At 39.8% G+C, this 21464-nt stretch overlaps 1 protein-coding gene across 5 annotated transcripts in view; it reads right to left on the reverse strand.

Annotated features, from left to right (window-relative positions):
- Positions 1–21464, reverse strand: part of camkk1a (calcium/calmodulin-dependent protein kinase kinase 1, alpha a) — a 150421-nt gene that overhangs the window by 8044 nt on the left and 120913 nt on the right. For all 5 annotated transcript variants that reach the window (XM_036580437.1, XM_036580435.1, XM_036580434.1 and 2 more), the window contains exons 11-16: positions 16923–17122; positions 12068–12121; positions 11762–11835; positions 6060–6147; positions 4251–4379; positions 2834–2937 (exon numbers count right to left, since the gene is read on the reverse strand). In XM_036580437.1, the coding sequence (XP_036436330.1) occupies positions 2834–2937; positions 4251–4379; positions 6060–6147; positions 11762–11835; positions 12068–12121; positions 16923–17122 (649 nt within the window). The remainder of the gene's footprint in view (positions 1–2833; positions 2938–4250; positions 4380–6059; positions 6148–11761; positions 11836–12067; positions 12122–16922; positions 17123–21464) is intronic.

The following is a 21464-nucleotide window of genomic DNA, read 5'->3' on the forward strand; positions in this document are numbered from 1 at the left end:
TCTGATGCTTGTTAGAGTGAACACTTTTTCCATGTGTGAGGAAGAGCTTGTTAAGGAAAGAGGTAGAGCGGCATCAAGGCTACACTGGCAGTGAGAGAGGATTGGAAGAGCACGCTGAGTGAAGTCTATCTGCTTCTGCCGGCCTTGAGTAAAACACTCTGATGAGCTGCACTCAGACCAGAACTTAGAGAGAGAGAGAGAGAGAGAGAGAGAGAGAGAGAGAGAGAGAGAGAGAGAGAGAGAGAAAAGAGTAATGGAGAGAGAAAGAAAGAGAGAAAGAGAGAGAGAGAAGAGAATACTGGAGAGTAATGAAGAGAGAGAAAAACGAGAGTAATTGAAAGAGAGAGAGAGATACAGAGATAAGGAAACAGAGAAAGAGAAAGGGTGAGAGACAGAGACAAAGAGAGAGACGAGATGAGAAGAGAAGAGATGAGAAGAGTGGAAAAAGAGAAAGATGAAGACAGAGAACTAGTGGGAGAGAAAGAAAAGAGGAACATGAGAGAAAAGAAAGGGCGAGAGACAGAGAGAGAGCTATAAGAGAGGGATACAAACAGAAAGAATGATATAGAGAGCCAAAAAATGGGGAGAGGGAGAGACAGAGAGAAAATGGAAAGAGAGAGAGATACAGTCAGACAGACAGAGAGACACAGCAGGGCAGATATAAACAGAGAGAAAGAGAGAGAGAGAAAGGAAGGATATAGAGACAGGAGAAACAGAGGGGGAGAAAGAGAGAGGGAAAGAGAAAAGAAAACAATGAAAAGAGAGAGATACAAACAGACAGAAATAGAGAGAGAGAGATAGGAGAGAGAAAAGAGAAGAGGAAGACAAGAGAAAATTAAGAGAGAGAGAACTACGAGAGAAGGATACGAATAAGAAATGAAAGAAAGAAAGAAAAAAGAAAGAGACAGAGGAGAAACAGGGGAAAGAGAGAGAAAGAGATACAGACAGAAATAGAGAGAGAAATGAGAGAAAAGAGAAGAGAAACATGAGAGAGAAACAGAAAGGGTGAGAGAGAGTGTGTGTAATGGAAAGAGAGAGAGAGAGATACGAAACACGCACAGATACGAAAGGTCTTCATAATGAAGGGAGGTCATATGGAGGTTCTGACAGATGCTGAGCTGAGTTCTGACCAGTCACTCATCCTCAGTCCTGCCTCTCCTGAGAGTGATAAATACTTAATAAAGCGTGAGTCAGAGTCACTGCCTCATCATCACTCGCTGCAGGAGGAGAGCTGCGTAGCACAATCGCTAAAGTCATGGTTTATAGAGCGCTGCGTTTCAGCACAAAGTGCCGGAGAAGAACAGAACGGAGGTAAATGTCATTGACTCACGCTACTATGGAAACGCTATGCTGCCGGTCAGAGGGGTAGGTAATGGGTGCTTATTAGTGTGTCCCTCCTGTTCACCTGTTCAAACAGCCAAGCAAGCCATTCCAAATGGCATGCTGTGACCTTGCTCATGTGGTCATCTTAAGAGGGAGAAAAGGGATTGGATGTGAAAAGAAGGGGCTATTCAGCTGACGTGAATGACCACAGTCAAAAAACAGGCTAAAGAAGGACAAAGATAGTGGGCTGGGTTTAATAAGAGCACAGTCTGTAGTAATTGGTTAACCCTGTCAGGGTATAAAAAGTCATACGCATAAGTTTGGGCACCCCCTGGTCAAATTACAGGCTTTGTTGATTTTGTAAGTGAAAACAAGTTAATACATCCTCTACATAGAACATTTTAATGCACAATTACAGTTTATTTGCTGAATTTAACATCAGAAAAAAAACTTAGTTATGGCACATTAATGTTTATGTTTTATTTTTCCAACATGTTAAAATCAGCAAGTAAATAGAAACTGTACACTAAAATTTGCACTAAAATGTCTGTTCAGCTGAGAAATTCTGTGGTGTGATTTGAAACTATCAATTGATACAACATTTGTGTTAATATTAAAAAGGAGGTATTTTATTATGCATTAAAATTGAAGTTACCGTTAAGCACACTGTCTTGTTCCGCAGAAAGAAAGTCCATTCTTTTAATTTTTAACTTCAATTAAACGTCACTTCCATGCCAAACTATTTAAAAGGTGTGCCAGAAGAAAGTCTTTTTTTCATCTAAACATAAACGTAAGCACTAGATGCTTCTGGAACTTTGACTGGAACTGGGTTCTGCGGTCATATGAGACGAAAACAGAGCCTGGGGTGTAAAATGAAGGATGGTAATACAATAAAGAACCACGACCCCACTGTTAAGTTTGGTGGGGGACTCTTGTTTTGGATTTGTTGTTCCTCCCAAGGTTCTTGGAACCTTGTTAGGGTACATGGCATTATGGACTCCATGACATACTAAGATATTTAAATGAAAATCTGGCTGCCTATATTAAATCTGGGCTGTGGCAGGTCTTCCAGCAGGATAACGATCCAAAATATCGCTGCTGTCGGAAACTTGCATCTCCATTTTTGTCATTTTCAGGTTCTGACGTAATTTGAATATGCATGTTGCTCTTTACATTGTGTGTAAAATTCATGATGAATGAACCAACAGAAAAGGCCCAAAATGACTTGGAAAAAAGTCTGGTTCCATTGACTTACATTAAAAGTACAGTATGTTTTTTCCTTCTCCTGTAAAGTTATCATTTTGGAGATACAAGGTTTTGCTCCGCCAGCAGCAATATGCATCCAAATGCACATAAAAATTGTTCAGTGACCACAGAATCAAGCTTTTGACGTGGCCATCCCAGTCCATTCCAGGATAAGACGCACTGCTGTTATGTTGGTAAACTGAGTTTGCACAAGGTACTACAGAGGAAAACAGAGACATAAACAGTGTGTGTTAGGAGCACTCACATTAGCAGGCTTCCTGGGGCAGACATGGACCTCTCCTCTCTCCTGCTGGGACACTCGAAAGGGTTCCCGAAAGAGCGCTTCCGCAACATGGCCTTCACCAGGATCTACACGGAAGAAAGAGGGAAGGCTGAGAGAGGGAATGGTTTAACTAATGAGGTCTGATTTATTTATATTTATCATATGATCTTTCAGTACATTATTCGAGTGTAATTCAATTTTCAAGCATATACATGCCATTATATGACGTTACTTTTTTATATAAAGTACAAATCAAAACCACGGCCAGGTCTGGTGGAAGAGTTTTCATTTATTTTTACTTTTTTCCATAATTTAGAATAATACTGAAGACATCAAACTGTGAAATACACATATGGAACCAACACAGTAAGATATATAGGCCTTCTGTCTAATAAGAATACTGAGACCCATCTTACATCATGACATGACATCTGATGGACCCACCTTCTTGCGACAAGACAACAGATGCCCTGACATTCTTCTGCAGAATTTCCTGATATTAACCAGCATTAATAGCACCATGAAATGATTGCAAGCTGTCATGGTCCAAAGGCAGCCACAAATGGTGATCCACCACCACCATGCTTCACAGCTTGAATTAGGTTCTTATGCTGAAACATTTGGTTTTCAACAAAAAGTTCAGTGTTTTTGCCTATTCAATTCAAATAACATTCTTTCATTCTTTCACCCCTGCAGGTAGTCTGTAGGTGACTTTAAACATGCAGTAATGTTCTTCTTGAAGAATGGTGGCTCCCTGCTATCAATGTATACACACTATTTATGTTTGCCTGATAGTGGATTCAAGAACACTGACATTAGCCAGTTCAAGAGAGGCCAGCAAATCCTTAGATGTCATCTGGGGGTTCTTTGTGATCTCCCAGGATATTACACTATATAATAATAGATTTCTGTTGCACAACCACTCCTGGAAAGGGTAATAATGGTGTTAAATGTTCTGCCTGACAGTGGATTGGTAAAGTCCAAACTCTTCAGTCCCCCACACTCACTTGATTGTTATCCAATTCCTTGAACCTCTTGATCCTAATTATCCCCTATACTAAGCCGATTGTTCTAGGCATTTAATGTTGGATCACTTTGTTCAGTAAACAAATGATTTTTTCCTATTTGTTTTATTGGGTCCTCTTTATTTATCAGACAAAGATCTGATTAAATTTTTGGGTCAGACTTATGCAGAAATTCAGAGTGTTCTATATGGTTCACAAACCTTATAGCACTGCTGTACTTGTGGTCATAAATAGTTTACTATTTCCATTTGTCTTAGAAACAAATTTCAATCATTTAAACATAAACCACCAGATAAAATGTCCTTATGATTCAATGAAGTGTGTCCAAACATTTGACTGGTACTGTACCTATGCGCACACACACACACACTCACCACAGCAGAGAGGCTGGGGACGAATTTGACAGAGTTTTGAATCTCCTCTTCAGTAACCTCCACCACTGTGCAGTGCTCTTCTTCTAAAGGCAATGGGTCAGCACCATCCTGAGTGACCCAGAGGTCCAGCTAGACACACACAGACAGAGATTATAAACTTCAGCTGTTGGCATAAACCAAACCAGCAGAACAGCACAGATTATTTACAGTATAATAAATGCACAAGTGAATAATATTGTGAAAGATCCACTCAAATTCCTGGACTACACAGCATTTTCAGTGGTGAATCTCAGTTGAAGCTGTGACCTGTGGTTCCAAACAGTTACAATGGTGTTTTAGATGGTTGCAAAATGGTTGCTATGGTATCCCAGGTGGTTGCTAGGTGGCTGCTATGGTTCCTCACATAGTTAACAGGGTGTGACTAATGGACTGGCATGAACATGAGACAAATTGGGTGCACAAACTTTTTCACCCCATTCATTTCCATAGGAAAAAAATTGTCATTTAACTTTAATTGTACGAGAACCATATGTCCGATCAGAAAGCTGTATACAAGCACACCATTCCCAATCAGACCAAACATTCTGGAGCCATCTAACAATAGTGTCTGCAATTATCAATCAATTTCTAAGGGTTGAAGAGGAGAAAACCCAAACATAATCTGAAACATATACAAATGCATTAAAAACATGCCCTAAAAACCCCATCTAACAGAGCTGAGGGAGCGGAGTGCTCCCTAAAGTGTCTCGTGTGTGCTCAGGGGAGTTCTGCTTTAATGGAACATTTCATATTTAGGTAATGACACATGGCCTGGATTCTGTGTGTGTATGTGTGTTAATGATCTACACACACTCTCACATCAAGGCAGCAGTTGGAAGTTTCCAGAACAGAATTTGAGTCTTAACTTGGGAACCAATGCATCTGCATATCACACCTGTAATTTGCTGGCATCTCAGCTTATTATGCAGGTGTATGAAATTTGCTTAGTCTACTTTTGAATGTGTGCTACCTCACACCAAAGTTACCATCTGCAAAAACATTGCAACAATTAAGTTTAGTTAATAAGATCAAGGAAAGCTTATATTCAGTAGAAATCCCTTTGCTAGTCTTGATGGCATGCACATAGGTTCCATATTAGGGGCCCTCACTTCTTCCCTACACCTGTGGAATTCTCACATGAAGATGAAGCACACCTAGGCTAAAATCACTAAAGCTTCCCAGAGTAGGAGCACTGATCTGAGATATTTATTTGATAAACCTTCTGATATGAACATAAGCAATGTAATTCTACAGGAAGATTCACTCGAAAGAGGCCCTGAATATTCTGTAATACCTCTAGGACAAAGCAATCTGAGCGAAACAACGTGTGATGTGCTCCTCAGTATATGGAGCTTTGAACAAGCTGGGATGCCCCTGCTTTGGAGTGATAAGGTAGGAGCCAGATAGCCGTTGCAGCGTTTAACCTCTGTTTGCAACGTCCGGGTGCATACCCCCGTACTCCTTCACGTGTCTGGCAGAAAACAGAGATCACATCTGACTGCATGTTAGCTCACCTTTAGTTGTTCAGTGCACATTTAAGATTGGCAAGAAGTACAGTAATGATTAACCTTAGTTGATAAGGTCATGAAAGCTTATATTCAGTTGAAAACACTTTGCTAGTCATGATGGTGTTCAAATAGGTTCCACATTAAGTGACACTTTCCCCAAACCAGTGGGGCTTGGGAGTCCAAATCTCTTATTTTAGGAAGAAATGTGCCTAAAGGGACTCAAATTCTGTCACATACAGATTTAGATTGCACATTAACTCACCTTGATCTCAGGAATGGTGATCCTGTTGTCTGGGTTCTTGTCCAGCATTCTCAGGATTAGGTTCCTCAGGCCTTCACTGACAGTCGGCCTGAAGGAAATAAAATTGAATAAGGTCATGAAATCAGTGTTATCTAAAAGCAGTAGTTTTAATAGACTTTTATCTCGCAATCCAGGTCGATAAAATTGACTTTGATCTCATAAATGAAGTCTTTTACCTGAATGATCAAATAAGACTTTGATCATTACAATGATCCAGCTTTATCCTGGATTTATTCATCTCTTCACCCAGTCACAGAAATGATTCTCTATTCTCCACAAAACCTATTTAGGGCCTTGGGACTGAAATACAACTATGACAACCCGTTGTTACAGGAAATCCCAAATGCGGTCACAAAAAACACGAAGTCCCTGAGTAGACAACAAACTGGCAGAGCTATCATTACGTCCGCTGTCAGACAGTCATTTTGTAAAAGCTTCGAAGCAGACAGATGGAATTTAACAGAGAGTGGTAGAGAAGCTGGGTGGCAATCAAATCAAAGGCAGCACAACTCAAAGCATCTTTTGTGCTCTAATCCTCTAAAAGTAACCAATGCTGAAAGAGACAGTGACAGCAATGTGGGATTCAAAAGATGACAGTGTACTGCACAACAACCGCACAACAGAATAGTTACATTACCAGAAAATACATAGTGAGACATGGGGATAGTTCATATATTTGATTAAAAAACGTAAGCAATGAGTGCAGCAAAGTGGGCGATCCAAAAAAGACGGTCCAATATACTCAAATGTGCTAATGAGAGGATTATGGCGCTGCTTACAGCTAGAGAACATGCCTGCACGAACGCAGCCCAGGCCTACTCATTCAAAATGTTTGGACTGTGCAGCAGGTTGTTAGCTAAAATAGCTTTATTTGGATAGTCCACGTTAGATGCTTTGTATAAACTTAATTTACTTTCAAGTTACATTCAACTATATATCTACTAAATTGACCAGAATGTCTTTAAACCTGGCTCTAATCCTAACCCTAACCTTAACCTCAACCCAAAACCTAAACCCAACCTTCACACTGGTCCTAGCCCTAACCCTGGTCCAAATCTTAACCCTAACCCCACCGCTGTTTAGAATCGACTGAGTTTCAACAGATAGTTTATTAACAATTTGAGCATCTGTAGATAATCTATAGGGGACCAAATAACGTGAGACCAAAATATACAAGTGTGGGTATTTACAATCACAACGGTGTCAAATTTATATTCCACATCTATCTAACAAACTGTGAAATGTGGTGTCTACAGTTGTTCTAGCAGCAGGTATCACAGCAGTAGCTTAGCATGCTACAGCTTTACTAGCTTTACAGCCGAGCACAGGCTCATTCTGGCTCACTGAAGCTTCGCTGACGCAAATTCTGAGGATAACAACTCAAATTTGAGGGAGTAAACCTGGTTATTTGTGTGAGGAGTTGTTAGCTTAGCTACCCCGCTGAAAAAACAGCTCAGACGAGCATGCATTCCATACTTGTCTATGCTGATTAATGCTAGTCTATTGCTGATCTGGTGCTTGTTTAGCTAGTCACTCAGCATGGACTATGCTGGTTTTTCTAGCAGGGACCTTTGCTTCAGGAACCTCGTTAGCACTAGAATCTAGTGTTAGCTTAGCGAGAAGGCTTAAGCAGCTTTACACACACACACATGCTGGTCCATTCTGGCTCACTGAAGCCTTACTGACGCAAATGTAGAGAATAAAGATTCAAATCTGAGTGGTAGTGTGTGTGAAATTGTTAGCTTAAGCTACTTTTAATGCATTACTGTTAGCACCAGAGGCTAACGTTAGCAGGAGCATTAGCAATTCTGGCTCACTACTGCTGCACTTAGCCAAGTTTAGACTCAAATCTGAGCTAGTGAAATCGACTGACCAGTGCTGGTGTGACAGAAAGACCAAATCTTTCTAAATATTGAAGCTCTGGCTCGTCTCAATCAGTAACAATTCAGAAAAGTTCTAGAGAGAAGCTCCTCCGTGTCTAAAACAGGTTGAAATAAGGCTAATGTAGCTAACAAGCTACGGAGGCATAAAGCCAGGGAAGGATCATGGTCTTGCGAGGCCTCTGGGCACAAGAGTATTTGGAAGCAACCCCCCACTACAACACACACACACACACACACACACACACACACACACACACACACACACATTTTCTCAGCTGCTTATCCTTCTGGGTCGCAGGGCCCACCACAACAGCAAGACGAATAAAAATAAATGATGTAAAATACAGTTAAATAAAATAATGATAATAAACTCCTGTGAGATAAGATTAAACATTTTTCTCTAATTGTTTTATTTTTTTTTTGTCTTGAATATAAACAAAATCAGCCTTACTAATGTGTGAACTCCTATTGTGTCTACATCGTAACAGCCTTCTTTCAGGCCAAACCGACCACTAACACCACATCCCATTTTTCATTTATTTCATTCATGTAGTTGTTTGTATATGTGTTCTAACTGATCAATTTATGTTTACATCTGCAGTGAATTTGTGCCATCTTGAGCCAAAGGCCCCGAGGCAATGGCCTGTGGTCTATCCCCACATAAAACCACCTTTGAACATCATGCAAACTGTATCTCTAAATCATCAGCCTTAAAGCTTGTCAAGATGAAGAGGAATCCTAAAAAATCTTCATCAAATGATTAAGATGCAAACAAAGTCATTCAGAGTTGTTCGATGCAAAACGCTCCATTCCAGAGAAACTTAGTCATAACTCTTCACAGCAGTGGTGATAGGAATCAGACATCCTAAGTGTTTAAGGTCTCTAAAAGCTCACTTAGAAGAAGTTATAACAAGAAATGGTTATGAATTTGCTGCCTGATGCCTGAGACACTGTTTTGACATTGTTTTGCATTAAAAACGCATTTTTAAAAATCCATTCACGGCAGAGTGACGGGTACGTATGTGCAGGGTGAGGTAAGGCATTTCCCAATATGAACATATTACATATAACAACTCAGAGGATGCGTGAAGATTCACTGCCTGTTTTGGAGTCTAGTCTTTTGGATAGTTGGATAGGATAGTTTACAACCTTATCTCTGGTTCCTATCTCTTATCATCATATTCATGTTATTTGTAACACCTGCCTATGTGGTTTCTGACACTGTATCATATATAGTTATCTATAAAAATGGACAAATGGACAGTATACAATATAGTTTAACTCATGTACATAATTAAAAGCACGAGAGTGTGACGGAGTGGAATGCAGACTCATAGCTGCATGTGGGTTGAGATCAGCATACAGTGCATGTGTGTATGTATGTGTGTGTGACCGCGAGCATGTGTGGGTGTGAGAGGCTCTCAAGAAAACGCTTTCATTAGCTGATGACAACCTGTCCAACCACACACTCCAGCTGCCAATCTCCCCGATATGCCTCCCGACTCTCAGAAACACATGCGTGCTGCTAAGCCAACACGTGCACACACAGACACAGATGCACGCAGTCACACACACACACTCTAAAGAGCTGAAAAGGCCTAACAGACTAACAGAGACGTTTTATTGACATTTTATCTCCATATTCAGAGAGCTGAGGAACTTCAAAGAGCGCAAGGTTGAGGATGCTGCAGGCAAAGCCATTCTCTCTCTCTGCCAGGCTCTTCTCTGAGCTTCTCTGCCTTCGCTGACACTTTTCCAAGGACAAATCCTTTCGTGATTTATTCATATCTTTCCAACGTACCTCCCTAAGGCAAAATTAACAATCCAGTCAATTTAAAGCGACAGTTCAGTGAAAAATCTAATTCTCACAATTTCCCTCTCAGTCAAAAGGCAGTCGATCAGCCTAGACATTTGGTGCAGTGGCGTAGGCAGCATGTGGGTAGGCCAGTTTGGTAGATTCCAAATGCGCTTATGTCCTGCAATGACATTATATCAGGCTATAGTCTATTCCCGACAGTCATGCAGTCCTCACCCTCTCTCTTCCAACACGTCCTCCCTATGATAACATCACATAAACACAACCAACCAATAACCAACCCCCTTTATTAGAAAGACTATTAAATATGCTGCTCACCACAGGCACGTTTGCCCAATGAAGAAGATATAACTAAGTTACAGACAGCTGAGATATGCAAAGACAAGGAAAATCACCAACAACAAACTTAAAACCTAATCATCAAAGGCATAAACAGTCTTTGTCTTAACATGGAATGTTAAGATTTAAGCCACTACAGTGGGCATGAAAAATATTTCTGGTCCATTCATGTCTTACCTTTGATTCAATCAAGTAATGTTAGATGTTTGCTTTGACATTTTCGCAAAGCACATGTCAAGCTTTGTAGTAAAACTGATGATGTCGAAAAACAGAAGATGACTACGGTTTTTGGCTTTAGATGGGTATACATTCTCTATGGGGTGAAATTTCACTTCTAAACATCCCCAGGTACATCTTTTAAAAGGAACCCTGACTGTTAAGACATGAAAACCTCAAAATGATGTACATGTTCAATACTGTTAAAATACATTGTTTAGACCAAACAAACTATTTTATTTGTTATTAAAAATTGACAAAATCCCTACACTAGTGGGTTGCCAGTTTTGTTGCGGCTTCAAATGGTTGCTCACTGTCTTGTCCATTAAGTGATGAAAAATGAGCTGAATATCTCATTTAATTTAAATATATTCTTCAGCCTGTCTAGATTTAGGTAGATCACGACATTACCCAAAAAAAGTTTTTTGTAATGTCTTATTTTCTGTAGGGTTGAGTCCAGTGCAACTACATGACATCATCTCTGTATCACAATGGAGGCCTAGAGGGATTTGTCATGGTTTTATAATATAATAAAATATTTCAACTTGCTTTATATATCATGTTTCAATAGTATTGAACATGCACATTATTTCAAGGCGTACAAGTCTGAACAGTCACGGTTACCTTTACTGGTGCTCTGACAACAAACCGAATACTTGAGGCATTGGCAGATAGCTATGCTTACTGCGCAAAGGCTGGAGGGTTGAGAAAATAAGGCAGGAGAGCGTAATGATTTGATTTGCTATAATACAATGACAGCACTCACAGAAAACAAATCAAATTACATTGTCTTTAAAATTCTGGCTTGAAAAGTATTTTTCCCCCATTTGACGGGGAAGGCATGTAATTAATCTAGGCGGGCCTGGCCTACCCAGGCCTACCCATCTGTGTGAAACTGCTACAAGGTAAAGCATGCTAATATGTCTGTCACAAGCATCAGCTAAGACATGGAGTGTCTTTTAGAAGCTTATAATGTCTGTGTTTAACCTAGAACTGGGACTTGCCGAAGTTTTTTTCTTGTTTTTTGACCAAATTAGGCCTGGATGTTAACATATTTAAATCACTGATGTTGATTGCAAGTGATAATCAACAGCCTGTGCAAGAATATTAGCTTAATGATTCACACTATGTTGGATTTATGATTATTCCAAACAAAATCACATAAATATTGACTTGAGTGAGATAAAAATTCAATTACATTTCACAGGTGACACCCTCGTAACACCCAACTGCAGCATTTGCAATTTGCAATTGTAGCAGCCAACTGAAGAGGGCCTTATCATGTCAGTTGCTGTGCCAGATCAGGGTAAACACAGCCAGAGGCTTGGAGTGGTTTGCATTCGCTCGTTGTACATGTTCCTGTCTCTCTGATGGATCACACACAGGTGGAGATGAAAAGAGGAACTCACGTCTCGGGGAACTCCACCGGCTTGCTCCTGATCTTGTTGTGCAGAGCCAGTATGTACTCATCAATAAAAGGGCACTGGAGAGAGAGCGAGCGAGCGAGAGAGAGAGAGAGAGAGAGAGAGAGAGAGAGACAGAGTGAAAGAGACAGAGTGAAAGAGAGAGAGAGAGAGAGAGAGAGAGAGAGAGAGAGAGAGAGAGAGATAATAACACATGGGCTTTCCTACACATCCACTCCACACTGCTAATTTCTATTCATCATCAGAAAAACGGCAAAACCAGCAGGTGCCCATCCTCCTCTATAGTCTTACCTTTCCAAATACAAAGCAGTAGAGCGTCACCCCCATTGCCCACACATCAAGAGCCTGAAACACAAGAAAGTCACAGCCATTACACACAGGGTAATTACACTATGTAAGATTTTTTTTGTTTAAACTGAAAGAAGTAGCATTACTGCCTGAAGAGGAAAAATAACATGCTAAAATATATAGCGCCCATGTGCTGCTGCAAGTCGTCTTGTAAAGCCTGAAATAGTATTTCTGAAGTAGTTTTTTCTCAAAGAAAATCCAGCTCATTGTTTAGGTCTTCAATGCTAAATCAGCATTATACTGATAAAAATATGATGATCATTCACTCACATCCTCAAAAGACACGTCCTTCACCAAATTCTGACCGAGTTCTCTTTGGTCTTGTTTAGACTGCCAGCCCAAATCTGATCTTTGGCATAGCCAGACTGTATCCAGTTTGATTTTTGGTAGTCTGGACAGCAAAAACCCACATAAAATCCATCTTGGATCCAAACCACATTTGGAGATGGTCTGAACTGCAATTCCAATCAGATTTTTACAGATGTGTCTCAGCCTGGGCTAGTGTCTTTTGCATCACTTGCAATGCGACAAACAACAACATCAAATCCAAAGTGATGGAAGTGCTTGGATTCAAGAAGAGTGCCAAAGACTTCATCACATCATCAGCATAGCTACGTAGTTACTGGTGCCTACGTTGTTACCACAGCAACCCATGCAAATAGGTTGGTGATATCTGGACATGTATCCGATCCATCACTTGAAAATAACAGTGTGGACAGTCGTCTCAAACGATCTGATTTGAGAAACAAATCTGATTTTCCTGCAGTTTGCACACAGCCTTTGAATACTCTTTCAACACAATCACAATAATCAGGTTCATCTGTTTGGGGGGAGGGGTCCAAAGGAAAACCGCTGTTACAAAATATTTTCCACATATTGCATGCAATTCCATATTTCCACCAGAGAGGGCAAATCTCCAAATTTTACATAGTGTAGCTTTAAGTTGGCCAGGCTGAAGCAAAACAGTGAAACATACTTATAGTCATATGCAAAAGTTTGAATATTTTGTTGATTTTCCAACTGAAAACAATACTTTCTCTACAGGGAACAAACTTAAATTTGACAATTACCTGCAAACTGTAGTGCACAGTTTCTACTGATTTGATGAGTTTAACATACAGGAAAAAAGGTGCCATAACCTTTGCACTGACCACATTTTCCCCAATATGTTGCATTCAGCAAATGAACTGTAACTGTGTACTAAAATGAGTAGAAATGTGTTCTAGAACCTTTTCACTTAAAAAAATCAGCAAAACATGATGTATGTTTACAAAACACTGCACTTTAGACCATTCACTGTGCAACCCTGCGCTCATCAGTAACTAAAGTTGTAATGTAGAGTGTAATGTAGCCTGTATCTTTGGGCTAAACAATAATAGGGCTGCAAAGTTTTATCAACAAGGTTGACTTGTCATTGACATCATCATCTATAGAAAATGTAAGGATGAACAATAATAGGCAGGTAAGTGTTTAAAGAAACTCTGCTTCGATCAGATTCTGTTTGGAAACAATTAGATTTAAGCCACTATCTGGTGAGGTACTTATTTTACTCTGGGAGAGAAAAACACCTGATGCTTGGCAAACGTGCTAAAATATTTTATTTACTTTACTGCACCCTTTACTCTTTACAAAGTTATTCAACTTGGTTGAGGTCAGGACTCTGTGCAGGCCACTAGAGTTCCTCCACACAAAACACCTTAAACCATGTCTTTATGGATCTCACTTTGTGCACAGCAGCACAGTCATGCAGAACAAGAAAGGGATTTCCACAAAACTGTTAAGTTGTAAGCATATAACTGTCTAAAATTTGTCTTCTGCAGCATTAGCATTACCCTTCACTGGAACTAAGTGGCCCATTCTGGTAAGTAGTGCCCTCCTGGCATTCGCCAAAGCTAAATTCGTCTATCGGACTGTCAGATAGTGATGCGTGCTTTACACCACTCAAGCTAACGCTTGGCATCGCGCATAGTGATCTTAGGCTTTTATACAGCTGCTCAACCCTGGAAACTCATTTCATTAAACTATGAAATGCAGTTCCAGAGGTAGTTTTGAACTCTGTAGAAAGTAATGCAACAGAAGATTACTGTTACACGCTATGTGCTTCAGCACTTCACAGCCCTGCTCAGTATGACTTATTCTACTGCCAAAGTTTGTCTATGGAGATTACATGGCTGCATGCTTGATTTTATACAGAATTACGTGATGTATGTATATGAAAAATACCAAATTTTGATGCATCCCTAGAAAAAAGCTGACACGAAAGCTCCCTATAATGCTCTATATATATCATATGATACATGTGGTTATTCTGAGAGATTGCAGTACACTACAGGAACGGCAGGGTTAGGGGGCGACTGTTGTTGCACGGCTATACTGATTAACACAGGAGTGTACTCAAGCGGCACAATGCGGTTCAGAAGCTACACAGTTACCTCTTCTGGTTTCCAGTCAGCCTCGCTTTGCATAACTGTGCTCTCATGGGGAAAAATGGAAATATGCGGTTATGGTGGTGACTTGTTTGGCACGCTACTTCTCCAGTGCTGCAGCGCTGAGGTAATGACTGCAGCCCTAATCTCTTGCTCTCCCTGCTCGCTGGCACTTTAAAACTTCCTCAGACACTGCCAGCCCATCAGAAAGGCCGTCTGGAGTGCATGGCAGGTTCTGGACACTGTGGTCCTCTAAACACAAGGGCCTGTCTGAATCAGTGACTGTCTGGCCGAGTCTCTGGGGTGACAGCAGACCTAAATCAATCCGGCTGGTGACACGTGCCTGCAGTGTAACAGCGCACAATACAGAGTGTGTGTGTGTGTGTGTTTGTTATGTTGAAGAGAAATAAATAAAAAAAAAATGACTGTGTTAGCCGCCTACTTATTCACATCACAGATCACATATTTGCTGTGATTTACTGTCGGCACTGGACACACACACACGCACACACACACACACACACACACTGCAGCTCATTACTGGTTCAACGCACAATGTCACGAGCTGATAAGCAGTCTAAAGCACAGGTCATCGGACCTAATACAGTCGCCATGCTGTCGTTACTGACTGTGCTGGAGCTTCATATAAACACTGGCCACTATTTAAAAACAGGCAGTGGTCAGTATGTCAAAATAAAGAGAGCCTGAAGGGAATAAAGAGCCCATAGAAAATCTAAATTTCCTCAAGTTTTGATGTAACAGTGTTTGATGTAATATGTAAACAAATGTAATTTAGTATGTAAACCAAAACTCATTTACATACAAACTGGGGGGGGAGGGTACCATTCACAATAAGGCTATCCTTATAAATGGTTTAGGAATGGTTTAAAATTAGTTTATTAATTAGGTCCTGAAAACTTTAAAACATCAGTTATAACACATAAATGAAAAGCCAACAGTGACCTGTTATATTTGATGAAGCTGACAAGGTTAATGTTGAGAAGACAAAGTTAGATAAGTAACCAGCAAGATCTGAGGTTTAACAGTATGGTGATGAATGTAGGCTCATTATTTGGCAAGCAACTATTGACAAGCACTGTTTCCCTTTTTATTTAAGTGTTATACCCGGTTATTATTATTATTATTTTTAAGGTGTATATGATTTAAGGTGCGCATATATATACACACACGCACACACATACATATGTATGTGTGTGCGTGTGTGTGTGTCAGAGCTGCTAAAAACACATTTTGGACTTTTAACTGATCTGAACTTTAGACTAAAAGACCCAAATTTTGTATTGCTTATGGTTGTTAATATTTTCAACTGTAGGGAGATGAACGCAACACTTTCACATCTTTTCATTTTGAATCTTTATGAATGTTTACATCTTTTATGTCACGTCTTTATTTTATTTATGGAAAGCTGTATCAATAATAGTAACGATAAGTATCGGTATTGTTATTGGTATCGAAAAAACCCTAACGATCCCCATCTCTAATCAGCAAAAAATCCATCAGTGTACAGATAACACTCTTCAGCCAAAGACTGCAAGGATTTTAGGCCTTTCACCCTCTACAGTGCATAATATCATTAAAAGATTCAGGGAATCTGGAGAAATCTCTGTGAGTACAAGGCAAGGCCCAAAACCTCTGGGCCAAATAAGCGAAGGACCATCCCGACTGTTACCAGCATAAAGTTCCAAAGCCAGCATCTGTTATAGTTCGAGAAGGCATCATTGGGTAACACTGAAAGATATCTACACATTTTGCAGCTACATATGCTGCCTTTTAGGTGTCAGCTTTTTCAGGGACATCCATGCCTTTTTGACCAGATACCATGGCTGCATAATCAGAGAGTGCAGGTGACCCATAGGGTTGGAAAAAAAAAATTCCACCTTGGTTCGGCTTGAGTCTTCAGTCCCCGTATGTTTATTAAGTACTGGCAAAAAGAACAGTGATGTAACATGCTCCATTCCCAAATTTTTAGAGGATTATATTTGATATACAAAAAACAAACCAAAAAGAAACAAACAAAAAAAATGTAAAACAAAATATTGTGTTTTCAATCTAATACTAATCTCTGCTTTCTGTTTCTGTTTTCAGAAACTGTCCCAACTTTTTGGAAATGGGTTTATATAACCTCCTACACTCTACTTCTATTTAAAAATGTGACATTTAGAAAATAGTTTGGAAAATAGTTACTTTATAGACATGTTTTTAAAGTACAATATCATGAGAATCGAATCAAACGTTAAAAGGGTAGGTGATTACTGTGATATGAATTTTTATACTTTAAGTGGAAAAATAGAATAGAAAAATGTACACACACACACACACACACACACACACACACACAATGCAGTGTTTACCTTTCCACTGAAGCTCTTGCGGTTGTCAGAAAGGGTCTCTGGGGCCATGAAAGCAGGAGTCCCAGCCGTGCTGGAGAGCAAGGCATCATTCCCCTCAAACTGGTTACTAACACCAAAATCAGCAATCTTCACATGGCCATCGTCTCCCAGCAACAGATTAGACGGCTTGATGTCCCTGTGGACGATCTTCTGATAGTGCACTAAGGAGACGGAGGAAAGGCAAATCAAAACAATACTTATTTTTGCAATTTTTTCAAATGTTTTTAAAATCTTTAGCACGGTAATGTAATTACAATTATTAAGAAAATCACAATAGAAAAGTTACACAAGGGCTATAAAATAATACTCTTAAAAAAAACAGGCACTGCCAAAGCATACTGCCTCTTGAAGTTCGTGAGGGCCACTTAAGTGGTCAAGAGAGGTCACCATGGCCAACTGACACAAGTACACAAAAGCTGATTGGAGGAGTGGTGCCTTCCTGTCTCAAGTGGTCAATCAAAGCTAAACTGGTGCCAGTGCCCTTCAGGAAATTGTCATTTGTTTTGTTCTGTGATTAAGCTAGTGCAAACAACTCAGACATGCTTAATGGGATCTTGTGTGTTAATGGATACAAAAAGGATTAAGGGTGCTACAGATGATCTTACAAATCAAAGGCAACCCTACATTCAGACATTTCAGTAAGCAAAGGAAAAGATACAGCCCGGGCAATATCTACTTATACTTTCTGGTAAAAGAAGCAATTATCGATTATATCCCCCCAAAACAATACACACTGTCCAGTGCAGCTTTGTCCCACTTTTTCTTCTATTTTTAGTTTATATTTTTTTTTATACATTAACTGATTTAGTGCAAATATTTCTTATAGCACATATTAAATAACAGTAAGTAGCCCAGCATTTTTGAAAATTACTTCACCCGTCATTGTAACAGCGGGTAAACGTGTGTTTATGAGCTCCTTCTGGTGCAGATTCATGCTGACCTGGGTTTGCAAGCAATTTCCAAAGCCACACAAAAAAAAAAAACTTCTGCCAGTATAGCAGTCACTCAGGAATTCAGCTATTACACACATTAGACATTATGTGTACATATTATTTAATATTATCTGTTACCTTTTTTGATCGTGTTTCCTGGCCATAGGCAGGGATTAGAGGAACTTTCTCTTCTAAATTAGCCAGGGCTAGAGTTGCTGCTCTGTGGTAACAGCAGCTTGGTTGTTTTTGCTGCAGTGAGTAACACTGAAGCGAGAAAGTCTGAATGCACATCAGCATTTATTTTACTGGTACACAAGCTAAACTTAACGTATAGTAAAACAAGTAGAAGGTGATGAGCTGTAGGGTAAGTAAAGCTACAGTTCTTAGAGAAACATGAGCTCCAATCTCCCAACATGTTTAGCAAGCTGTTTAACAGTGAATTAATCCTCTCTAGTTCTCTGTCAGTTTCCCAACACAGCGGTTATTGCATTTTAAGCATTGTCATCAGGTTACTTGTCCATCATCAATATCTGATTACATCGTCCTATCACCCAGGCCTACTTCGTACGCTGCTTTCTTAGTCGAGACCAATACAGTACTGTGCAAAGAGCAGAGCCCACCTTTCATTTATTTAAATTCTAGTGAAAATGGAGTTACCCATGTTTCGGAAGATATTTCTGAGACTATATATAAAACAATCCACTAGCACAAGGAAAGGGAAAGTCAAGCTAAGAAGTTGAGCTAACAAATAATTAAAAGATGCAGTCATGGGGGTGTCCAGGACTCCCTAATTAACCTCTTGGACCCCCTTTATATCTTAGAATCACTTATGTTATGCTGTCAATTAGGGAAAAATAGATGCTTCAATACAAATTCAGGGAAAGGTTATGGTTTAGCTGCTTCTGCCACAATTGCAGAGCTTCTGTCTTTGGTATTCTTTACTGCACTGCTCTGCTTCAGGTTGACGGTGTAGCAAACTGGTTCACCCAGGTACTTTGCACACTGGGTACAGTTGTATGCAAAAGTTTGGGTTCGGGTACAAGCGGATCAGACAGCAGACTGTGTCTACTTACTGTCCACTTTTTTTCACACCCCTACCTTGCGGTCCATTTTGTAGATGTAAAATCAGAAACAGTAGCTCATCATTTGCTGTGATGCTGATAAAATGGACAATAAGTGTAGATACTAGGAGGTGTACTTAATGAAGTGGACAGTTGGTGTATGTAATAAGAGTAGTTCATAACCAAAAAGAAATGGTTTTGCCCTTTCAGTGTAAAAAACAAACATGGCGCTTCTATTAAAAAATAAGTGGAAGTAGAAAAAAATTCAAATAACTCCCCACAAAAACATCAGTTGGATTCAGGGAAAAAATGCATTGTACAATAGGAGAAATAATGAGTATGGGATTTATTGCCCCACCCACCACCACTACCACCCACCCCACAGCATTTATTCTACCACCTTGTGGGATCTGATCCACACAGACACACAAAAGCACACAGATTAAGAAAAGCAAACATAAAACATAAAAATAACAAAAGTCAATCCGGGCAGTTCCACCCCAGCGCGGTCATCACAGGTCATCCCTAATGCGGAGTGTTGAATAGCACTATTGATTTACTAAACATTCCCCATATTCCCTGGGGCGCCTCACACAGAGCTAATGAAAAACGAGAGCTAGGTCCATCAAAGGCAAGTCCCTCCAACCTGCTCTAAAAACAGACATGAGCAAACGCACGTAGAGAGATCGGACGTGGGACAGATCATGACCTGTAATAGATATTGATCTATTTGCATAACGTGCAAAGCAATACGAGAGTAAATCTGTATTGATAAGCGCCAAGGGGCCTGTATCAACACAGCACGCTCGATGGTCAGTGACTATACAGTTTTGAACCAACTGTCCACAAAATCAGAGACAGATGGCAGACATAAGTAGCTGCTCTCAGAGCAGACAGAGCTTGGCACAATCAGGGCCCGAACGCAACAGACATAACAAATGCCCCATAGAGGAAATGGACGGGCATAGCTCAGTAATTGAATCAAACAGACAGCCTGTGGTCATCTCTGCGAGAGCTGTCTGGTCATCATGGTCCAGGCATGCTGAGGACAGATGAGGTGGTTCATGCTAATGACCGAGCGGAGGCCTAGCACATCAAGCCCTGGAGTGAAGATGACCCCTCCACTGTAGACGATTCCAGACCACAGGTGTTACTCCTTCAGCAGTCTCTGTTTAAGACGCTCCGTCCACAGAGCTACACAGAGGGTTTGATTACTATTGTCTGCTAAGGTGGCCCTAACTATCAAAATTTCATCAGTTAGACTCTTATTGGCCACTGCACTGCTTTCTTGTTAGTAGTCCAACAGGAAACAAACCTTTTCAAGCAGTTGCTTCATTGTTTTGAAGTAAATGTGTCCCAAAGTCTGAAGTGAAGTAAACTTTTTTGTGTTTTAATGAAAAACATTTTTATGATTTTATGTCTGTACAACTGTTCAAAGCTGTGTTTGCTAGTCATGTACTGGCTAGTGTTTTTTAAGCTCTGTTCAACATGAGGTAAAACTGTCACTACTGAAACATTTGGTAAAGTTTGGTAAATTTGCCACACCTGCTCCAGCTAATCAACCTGTTTCCAAGACTCTGATTGGCTGGATCAGATGGGTTAGAGTTAAGTAAGGGACGGGGCAGCTTATTGGATACAGGCTGGAAGTAAACTCCGCAGGAAGGTAGCTCTCCCACTGGTATAGGATCATTCAAAGCAAAAGCAACCTTTTATTGGAATACCTATATATGTAAAAGCCTGAGTAGCCTGACCACTGCTAGCATTGTCTTCTACAATTTTCATTACAAATTACATTACGTGCATAACAATTTGCATGAAAATTAGAATCCTTGAAATTCGAACATTAATTCCAAAATTTTAGTATTTGGTATTTGCCTCTTTTGCCTAAAAGACCGCATGCACTCCAGCTGACTCCACAAGTTTGTGCAAAAGCCTCTGATTAGTAGGTTAAATCCACCTGAGAGTCATCTGAACACAAGCTTTAATGGAGGGGACAAAACAAAATATGCTTCAATTTGAACAGTGACCTAGAAATCTAAGGAATCTATACTTCCTCTTCATTTCATAACTTTTATTAGTTTCCATTTTTCGCTGTTGACTGTTTATTTCCTGTTTAAAGGAAAAAAATTGAATTTTTTAATGTAGTTTCAGACTTCTGGATTCCACCAATGTGTGTATATGGATCATTGACGTGAAGTGCATATTTTTGTGTCCATAATTTTCCCACAAATAATTTAATAAATACTTAACATATATCTAATTATTAAACAATACCTCTTCTATGTGAAACAATTTTCAGTGAATACATATAAAACTCATTTTAGTTTTTTTTGCCCTCAAAAACTCTAAAAATGGCAGGTGGTGCAACCACCTGTATGCCGATTAGGGAAACTATCAAAAAATTATCTAAAATTCAAAAAATTATCAAAAAATTATATAAAATTCTAAATAAAATAGTTTGGCATGATTTTATGTTTTAAAACTTTAAAATAAAATAAGGCAACTTTAAA

This window comes from Colossoma macropomum, unplaced genomic scaffold (assembly GCF_904425465.1).
Source record: "Colossoma macropomum unplaced genomic scaffold, Colossoma_macropomum, whole genome shotgun sequence".
NCBI classification, from domain to species: domain Eukaryota; kingdom Metazoa; phylum Chordata; class Actinopteri; order Characiformes; family Serrasalmidae; genus Colossoma; species Colossoma macropomum.